At 36.4% G+C, this 10,393-nt stretch overlaps 1 protein-coding gene across 1 annotated transcript in view; it reads left to right on the top strand.

Moving 5' to 3' along the window:
* The first annotated feature begins 8,866 nt into the window (after nt 1-8,866).
* The window catches only part of LOC103923411 (UAP56-interacting factor-like), a 26,671-nt gene continuing 25,144 nt past the window's right edge, over nt 8,867-10,393 (top strand). The window contains 1 exon segment of the mRNA XM_009331755.1: nt 8,867-8,900. Within this exon segment, the coding sequence (XP_009330030.1) occupies nt 8,867-8,900 (34 nt within the window).

The raw sequence follows: 10,393 nt of genomic DNA on the forward strand, positions 1-10,393 counted from the left end.
GTAAACAGCAGGTCGAGTGAGGTACCTCCCCTGGTAGGCTCACTTACCAGCTGTGTCAGGAAGTTGTCTTCCACACACTCCAGGAACCTCCTAGACTGCTTCCTCTCTGCCATGTTGTATTTCCAGCAGATGTCCGGGAAGTTGAAGCCCCCACAAAAAGTCTAATACCTTAAGCTCCTATGAGCATGAGTTGCCCACCTTCTACCAGGAATGGAGATTCCAGCATAGCATAGAAAGAAGTGTATGAATCCAAAACTAAGAAGAGGTCAGCTTGCCAAAGCAGTCTAACACTTCATCTACACTATGCCCACCATGGACTCCTGGCATGCTGGGGTCAACTTCCAGAGCCCTGCAATGTTGTTATATAGCTTTAATACATGTAGTGGAGGGAATCTCTCACCTACTGCAGATGAAGAACAACCAGGGCTGCAGAATTAGCGTCACAGAAACTCAAAGCTAAGTAGAAAAACCCTCCAAATCTCTCAGCTGGTGGTGTTATTGTTCATGACTGTGGCTCAACAAGTAATTCCTCAGCAGTTGCATAAGTTCATTAGCTCCCATCCTATTTTATGTTATACTAGCACAGTTTGCATGGCCATACCATGAAAAAGTGCTAGTTTAGTCCTCAGGAATACGTTCCAAGCCTGTACATCTCCCATTCAGGTATGTTTGTAATACTGCAAAAACTGTATTTTCACATTGTTAGTCTTGCCATCTTCTTCACTGGGAATAATTAAATGCAGATGCTCAGAAATTTTATGAAAAAGAAACATTAATGAGCTAACACTAAACTTGACTTATCCACATCTGAAAACATCATCCTTCATTTTACCACTCTGTCAGCATCAAGCTTCCAAAGACCTTGAAGAGCTGCTAACAACTTACAAGTATTTGAACAAAACAGTTCAGAAAATAAACCCACTTGTATTACATTTTCCTCCTTCCTCGTTTTAGCAATCCTGCTTTGAGAAGAAAAAAGGTAACAAAAACCATGGAAATAGTATATAGTGGTTGTTTATTAGCAAACTGAAGATGCCAGTTTCTGTTGTGATATTTCAGTACTGAGTATCTACATAATCTATGAATAAGATTGGTCTTTAGTGTAATCACTAAGAATATCCTTGTTTTCTATCTTGTTTTAATCTTCAAAAGAATCACATAAGTACTATATAAATGACATGATCATTCTAAGACTGGGGAAAATGGATTCATGAGTCAGCAGGTATTCAAAGGTACTATTTGAATTTACTGATCTTAAGCTGAAGTCTATAAGCCAAATATTAAAGTGACAGCAACCACTTCAGCTGCAAAACAGACAAAAAATTTTTTAGAATTTACAGGTAAAGAATGTTCAAGAATTACAGCAAAATAATTTTTGCATGTAACTATGTATTTCACATACAAATATGTTTGCTCTCCAACATTAAGAGCTATGGTGAAGGACTACACAGAAAAAACTGGGCACCCATCAGTTCTTACGCACAATAAGGAAACTCTGATATACCTGTCACACACCTATAGCTCTCAGGAAACTAAATTGACCACCATACTTTCCTTGTCACAAGGAAAGTTAAATACATTTAAAGTCTATTGTTAAAAGTTTTGTAGTAATATTTGAACTGATTTTTATCTGTTGTGTATACTCTTAAGTAAAATAGAAACGTAATCTGTCTTCATCTAATCCTTGTGGTTGCTATATATTTTAACTGACATATCAAAATGACATAGAACAGAAAAACTCAGAACTGGTTCACAAGCCCCATAAGCATTTATTATGGAATCGCAAACAGCAGGATTCACACTCTGCAGCACAGTCTTCCCACAAATGGGAAGCAACTTTTTTAACAGAAGACAGATACAACTTGTTGTGAAGTTACGCCTGAGCATGTAACACTGATGTTGTTTCACTTTCAAAAAAATACATATGAAATCTTATTTTCTACAAGTGCCTAATAAGTATTTAATGCCATGTAAAAGATCATCCTCCCAATATTTTTCTTTTTTAATACAACATTGTCATAATTGAAATTTAATTCCAAATCACCTGGAATATTAACTGTAAAACCTATATCTAGAAAAGCTCCCTAAACCAATGAAACTTTTAGAATACTATAAGCTTTTTTAATCTAAGCATGGAGTCAATGTGTAGAAAGAACAAATGACTTAAAGTTTCTACAGAAGCAAGAGATCATTTTAAGAAATAAGCTTTTTGGTGTCCCTGCTCAGAACTTACTTTAGAAACTGTATGGTTAGAATTTTCACATTTAAGTGAACTTAAATGATGTTACCAGAACTTCATCTTCACTTCACGATTAATATTGCAGTAGCTTATGATTAAAGAAATTGATGGAAAAGTCTTACACTTTTGCACTTTGCATTTTCAGCAATGTTATATGTGCTGCTAGTTCTACTTCTGTTTCCCGTGTTGCTTCTTATTTATCTTAGGCACAATTTTGTGAGGATTTCACTTTCACATACTTCTCTATCTTTAATGCATTGTATTTAATTAGTAACTCATAAGTGAATACGCTGACATTTCAAAACTGAGATTCATCCAGCCATATTACTCAAGTCTTGATTTTTTGAAAATGGCAACTCAAGTCAAAGGCACAAAACAGTGCTAGGAACAGAGAATAGAAAGTTATTTCATTGCATACCCATATCTTGATACTGCATGCACTTCCTGGATTATCTCAAAAAAGATACAGTACAACATATACAAAGAGTACATGCACACACATGAGAATTTTTCAGTATAAGAGATTATGCAGAATAGGTTTCATCAGCCTGGACAACTGAGGACACAATCTATTTTCACTATTTTCAGTAAAAATATGGGGCTGCAAAGGAAGTTATCAAGTAACAGGTTAAAAAGATTATTATTAGCTTTTAATAGAGAATCCTGGGCTACATACACCTTTTTATCAATACAGTTACGTCCAATTTATATATTAGAAAAATATTTTTCTAATATATAGTATATATATAATTTTCTGTATTTTTTTCTAATTATATAGTATATAATCTTACATATAACAATGATTAGAGAGACTGCACATAAATAAGGACCAGCACCCCTTCCCAAGCACCTACTACACCAGGGAATATAGTGGGAGACAGCAGCAAAGATAAAAAGAATCCTTTGCAAGTGATGTGACAGTAATTTGACAGTAAGGGAAATAATAGTGAGATGTTTCTGAAACTGAAAGGAGAAAGAGCACTGATAGAGAGTTGCAGCTTTTAAGCAGTCACAAAATTGCCACACGCATGGATGAGAAACTCAGGACTTCTGAGCAAGTTCAGAAAAAGTATAAAGCAGATGTTTCCTTGCCCCCAATGTGACCACTGTTTAATAGCTAGAGAGAGATGAAAAAACCTTCCAGGAAAATGAATTACTTTGACCAACTTAACAGCTTCCAGTGCATGTTCAATCATTTATTCAGTCTTCTAACACATGCAATGTCTCCTTATATGCTACTAAAGTGAAACACAGCGTACTGGACTGTGCTAATGGGAGTGACCATGTTTCTCATGGCAATACACCATCAAATATTTTAGCACAGGGCTGCTCCATATTAGATAGAAGCTAACCATCTTTTCACATTGCTTCTCAGTTTCATACTCCTTCTTTGAGCTATTTAAAAGAAAGAAAAAAACTCCCAAGACTGTAGGTGGCTACGAGCAGCTTTTACTTTTAACTGAGTGTTTGACAGAGCACAGAATAGCTTCTATTTTTGTGAAAGAGATATTACAAAGAGATATTACAAAGCGGTGTTTGGGTTCTAAATCCAACAACTGAAGAGCTAGGAAATACCTGCTTTATGGTTATCCATGTCACTAATTTTAGTGACATACTCAGCCTGTGTGGTTAAAGTGACAAACAAAGAAACTGTACATGACCACGTAACTAAAAGTTGCTCGTCAAACACAGAAGGAAGGTTGTATAGGCAACCAGAAACTGTATGTTACAGATTGAGTTCCTGGCTTTTCAAAGTAAACAGCACTACTGAAGAAAAAAAATCCTTTTTAAAAATACATATTCTTATTACTTCAAGAACTTAAACAAAAAAAGCATCCTCTCAGATTGAACCACAGTTCTTCCACATGAATACATGCTTTTGTAATGGGAACAGACCAACAGTTGTCTCACAGACTCCTACTACCGGGAAGGAAGCATTGAGATCCAGCGCACTGGCTTTGAAATCAAGGTAGCCTTGAGGAACCCACTATTCCGGCCCATCCTCATCTCCTAGTCTACACTAGACACATCTACATTGAACATGTCTAAATTGGCAGTTTGGTTCAAGCAATTCTTGTTTTTCATGTAAGTCGTCTCCACTCGCCACATGTTGGTTCAGGTATATGAGGTTTTTCCTGAAATTTGCACTCATCAAAAACTAAACCAGAAGCTCTGATCTAAAGGTTGGAACAACTCGGGGGCATGTCAGTGCTGACCTGCTGCACACCAATACAGGGATGAAACCAACAGATGAATTCAGAGAACTCCTCACCATGTTACCACATGAGAAGGATCCAGGCATTTCCAACACAAGACAGCAAACTGCTCCAACTCTTGAATACACGTGTTCAGTTATTTTAGCATAGTATGATTAAAACAAAACATGAAGAACACACCAGCAAGAGGAGGGAATCATGTACTCCTCTAATTGGCACATGAAGGGGTAAATTGGCACACCAATTGGCTATATAGTCAAAAGGATATTACTACATGTCAAGGATTATCTTCCCCTCCTCTTCTGAAGCTGTCTTGTCACCACAAATCTTTTGTAGTTTGAAATGGTAAGCAGCAAATCCCACAGGAAGTTTATTTGTTTCCCTAAACAACACGGCACTTTAGTCTAGTCTATAATTCTTGAAACAGCTTACTACCAGAAAGAGTGAAACATGTTTTCCTGACAAGTCAGCAAGACTTATTAAGCTTGTGTGTTTAGAGCCCGGGGCATCTTCTTCCCACTTAAATTGGCCATTACTTATTGGTTTAATTCTGTCAATTTCTTTTTTGTTTTTGAAGTTTTTAAATTCCAAGTTTCAGTTTCAAATTATTTTAACTCTTTCACAGAAAAGTAATATAAGGGAAAGTAATCATCATTCGTAAATGAAGCAAAGTCTGGGTTTGTTAAGGATTACTTAAAATGCACACAAAACTCCCAAGTAAAACTTCTTATGTTAGTCTCTGTATGTTCTGTTATACACATCCAAGGCCTTTGCCCTGAAGAGCATACAATCGAAATAGACATGAGGCAGAGACAAAAGGCTACAACCAATCAACTGTAACAACTGTTTACTATATGACTTATCTTTTGTGTGGATAAAATTGCTTAACATTGGATAAACTAAGCAGAAACATTTTTAAAGTAAGCCAGACTGCTGGAAGACAAAGGCAAGTGAAGTAAGCGTGAAGCAGAAAAAACCCTGAAGAAAATGGGTAAACTAACACTCCATGAGCACAGAGTGAACGGGGTCTAGCAACAACTACAGCATGTTCTCTTGAGACACAAAGGCAACTGCTGTAGCAACTTCAGCATCTGTTCTTATTTGCTGGTGCCTCCTGCTTACTCATGCCAGATCTCATGGCAGCATTTAAGAATGGCTGTAGCCACTTCTATTAGCTTAAAAATAAGTACATAATATCACTCGTTACTGCATGTAATGATTTGAAGTGAACACTTCCATAAACCTTTTAGTTCTAGGTCATTCTTTAATATATCAAGTTCTTGTCCACTACATACCGGTTCCACCTATTGAAACAGTGGTAAAGTGACAAATTGAAGTAGATGTTTGTTTTAATAAACAGATGGTCAGGGATTTGCTCATTGTGCAGTTACATCTGCTGGACAGCAGCCTATGAACAGGCCTAAGATGCAGGGCTCCTTCAAGCCTTGTAACTACAACATTTTTTGAGAAATCATACATTGACACTTGGAAACACATTATCACTAATCATGTCTGCCAAGCAAAAAAAAATTTTAGTTCTGTAACAGAGAATAAGACCTTATTTCCCTGCTGCCCCTCACCTAAAGTGCTATACCTTCTCTAGATCTGTCGGACCTGGCAGCAGATTCTCCTAGCAAGCAGCAAACAATCCCAGGTTAGTTGGAAGAATGATGAAAATCAGACTGTTGGACAGCCACAGAAAAGCAGAGAATTCAGAAGTCTCTCCACACTGTCATGTAGAACTTTTACCACAAAAAAGATCTAGCGAGTACCTTTGCATTTTCTGCGGAATTCTAGCCTTCAGTCTGATTCAGTTACCTTTTTGCTAAGGACATGTTTCAGCATTAAATGCCAGCCTTGCCAGTAAAACGAATATATACTTTTGAATGAGCTCCAACAAAGCTTCACAAGTCAAATGAGAAGATACTTTTCACAAACAAAAAAAATCTGAAAAAGCAAAGGCTAGTCCATTTTTCTTACAAAAAATACAAGGTTTTGCAATACAATTCGTGATCTAAATACATTTGCCCCCTCCTCAAATAATTAACAAAGCAGAAATATGCATCACAAAAAGTTCTTTAGATCAATCAAAAGCAGAAATATCTCAGAGGTTAAATCTTTTTGATATTCCAAGGCACAAAAATAGTCAACGTGATGGCAAATTTAGTTTTGATGGATGGAGAATACAAAAAGTCAAAAAATTACTCATTGCACATTTCTTGTAGGTCAGTATTTCAGATAGGGCTATAACACGGAATTTTTTATTTTTTTTTTAAGATTAGATTAAGATATTAGTGGCATTCTTCATAATGCAATCCTTTTATGCAGGCAAACTAATAATCAGTTGTTTTAACTTCAACTCACTGAACTGAGACTTTTCCTAACCTGTCTATAATACCAAGTATCCTTAACAAGTATCCTTGTCACCGGCCTTCAGCAAGAAGGCCTCAGACAACATACACAACTCATTTTCCCTTAGCCCAAACACTGGAAAGACTAAGAAACCACTGTGGGGAATTTCCATAATTACTTGCTTATAAACTGTGTCACTTTCAGATTTTGCATCTGATGCATTTCTGAGCATAAACACTACCTCTTCCCCCCAAAAGCCATATAATCTGAGTTTCTCTTTTTGTTCAAATCTGAAGAAGTCATTACTGAAGAACCACATGTTCTTCAACATGTTTGATTTCTAGACTGTAATCTAGATTTAGGATATACATCATATATGAACGTTATTTTCTTAAGCAGAAAATTGGATTTGATGTTGCTATTCAGTTACCTACCATCATTTTAATCAACATTGGTACCACCAACAAAAATAACTTTATTCAGACAGAAAAATATAATTGGTTTAGAATCATCTATTATAAAGGCAGAAGAAGAGTATTATAAATTAACATTCTCATGCAATTCACACTCAATACTAAGCTGTACGTTTTGTTGTTTTTAATCCATAATCACATGAATGACTATATACCTTAGAAGAGCCAGAAATATGATGTAAAAAAATCAAAGTCATGCACGTAATGCTAGGCAATGGTATCTTAAATGACAAGCGTGCCTCCTCTCATCCCATCCCCTCAGCAGACACATGCAGGAATCACCATGGGGGAACTCTGCCTGTGGTGCAGAGATTGTTATTGGCCATGACAGGAGGGCTCATCCTGAAGTCATACTGGGAATACACTGGTGTTACTTCTCAGCTATTTAAGAAGGTAGCAGGTGGTGAGAAAGCAGAAATTTCAAAGTTAATATATTTACAGGCAATCATTCACCTACTTATAATTGCTTGGAGGTTCCCTCAGAATTAAAAATTGGGAATCAAGTTTGTCATGATGAAGTCATAAACAAGTAAGCCTGATGGCACCACTATATTTACCCAGAGCAAATAAATTGCTTCTTGAGCTGTCAATCTAGTACCTTTCATATTTACTAAATTCATATTTTAAGAAGTGCTCACAAAAAAGGGGGGAAATTGCTAAAGGCATAGGTTGACTTAGTTCAGCATGGCAATATATCACAGGAATCTATCTTTAAAAAAAAACGAGAAAACACACAACTCTTCAGCTAAGCAGACAGTGATTACATTGATGTGATATACTCAATTACTTAACTGCCAGGGGGCCTAACGTTGCTCACGCAGCGAGTAGCAAAATTACACACATTAATAAAGTGATTGGAATTTTCAATATACCTCTTGATATCTCATGACCTATGATTTTTTTTTTCCAGAAATTCATTTAACAGCAGCACAAGATCTGTTTGAACAGCCAGAAGACAAATTCAGGGAAATAATAAAATAAGGTTTTTTTGGCCAAAGAGCTGCAATGACAATTCACAGTTAAAAGGAGATATGACAAACATAAGGTCAGAGCTAAACAGCCAGATGTTGTCATTATGCTTTTAGCTCAGCAATAATTTTTGTCAGATATTTTAAGATGCCCAAAATGTGCTACAGTATTTGCGAATTATGTACTGGCAAGCCATTATGTAAGTTAGATGTATAATATGGCTAGACCTTAAACAAAAAATCCTAGGGTGTTTTTGATAAATCGGCAGTGGTTGTGCCTTGACGTATCTGAACCTTACTGAGAACTGTAGTGGTTTTACTTCAATCCTAGAAATAACTTTCTGTTGCTGATTTTATTGACGTTAAGGCAGAATATTCTGGATTTACAGTGACACTGTAGATTCTACTGCATAAAGGTTTGTGATATGGAAAACAAATCGCTTTCATCCAGATTTCTTAGAGGTTTTTTTAAGTATTGTGTTTCAAGTACCTCAGACGTGAACTTCAGAGAGTCACTGACTTAGAACAGAAAGTGAAACACAGCAAAGATTTTTGATCCAACTCCCCATCTCCCGTGCCTCAGCCTAAATCTACAACCTTATTCATGGGTATATCGTAATGCGAAACTGTGATGACTGCTGCAAAAATGCCAGTAAGTAAGTGACCGTAGCCTCTGAGGCAGTTGCTGATCCTCCATCAAGCTCTATGCCATACTGATACTCTGCAAAGGATGTCCGTGATTCACCAGCAGAATACCATTTACCCATTTATCAAAAAAATTCTACGGATTAAGTCAAAATAAAGGCTTGAAATCTTTTTGTTTACAAGCATGTTTTGAAAGACATCTAAAATTCTTATTTCACAGGATTAATTCGTAAATCAGTGCTACATTAAATGAGGATTGTTACGAGATGGTACCTGCACAGACTCACATCAACTAAGCAAGTTTTTTTTAGAGCAGCAAGCAATATGGCTATTTTTGTCAGAGACTGCCCTTAAACATTTTCACACAATCTTTCATGATGAAAATTCAATCCTGATGGTAGTGACTGGGCTCTACTACATCCTAAAAGATAAAGATCACAGCAGACAGCTTTTACTCAAATATGTTGAGATTCAAAATAAAACAACAAAAACATTAAGCCCAAAATGTAATTAGTAATAATTAGAAGGAAACACAATATGGATCCTTGATGCACCTGCTTCAGGATACAGAAAAAGTCTTTTTAATAATAGATTGACTATATACAATGCTTCATTTTTAATGCTTTAGTTATTGAATATTTATACACAGAAGTGACCTACTATGTTGCTCAATGCAGTTTTATGCTACTACAAGGAAATAGAGCTATTTCATGGAACGTGTTTTTATTTTAATCTTGTGCTTCCATTATGAAATAACTAACACACTTTTACCTATCCCTATTCTGCATTGCACATAGGGATGCATCATATGCGTCAGGGGAAAAAAAGCTAATAACCCAACAAAATATTAGCAGGCTTGGTACTAGATACAGAAATTGGATTTTAAAATCAGTCCTTTACAAATTCTACACCCTACACAGCCTAATACACAGAAGAATGAGTACATCATTATTTAACCCTCTGCACAAATACAGCCCACAACAAAGAGCAACAGAATGAGTATTTGATAGATCAGGAGTACAGGATTGTCAGAGATGGATAAGGTACCACAATAGGCAGTCTCATATTCAAAACAATAAGCCAGCTATTCATAACCCATGGGGAAAGAAAAGCCCCAAAACAAAACAAAAAAAACCCCATGGAATTAATTCACTCAAACAACATTTTGGAAAGCCACTACTACTCGTGAACAAAGGATGCTAGACCTCTCATTAATATTTTGTTCTAGCACATTACTCAAAATGATCCATTTTCAGCAGCTAGTCCAGCAGCAAATAAATCCAGAAGTACATCAGAGATGAGCCAAAATATAACAGAACCCCCATGAAAAATGTAGGTTTGTTTTCTAGGAACTGTATAGAAAAACGTCTCCAAGTTTACTTCACCTAAAAGCCTGGGTAAATCCAGGCTCACGCTCGTGATATCTAAGCGTTTACCAACACGGTGAATACATTAAGCCCCGACATGCACTCTGCTAGATGCGCACACATCCCTCTCTCC

Source organism: Pygoscelis adeliae, unplaced genomic scaffold, assembly GCF_000699105.1.
Source record: "Pygoscelis adeliae isolate BGI_AS28 unplaced genomic scaffold, ASM69910v1 Scaffold79, whole genome shotgun sequence".
Taxonomy (NCBI): Eukaryota; Metazoa; Chordata; class Aves; order Sphenisciformes; family Spheniscidae; genus Pygoscelis; species Pygoscelis adeliae.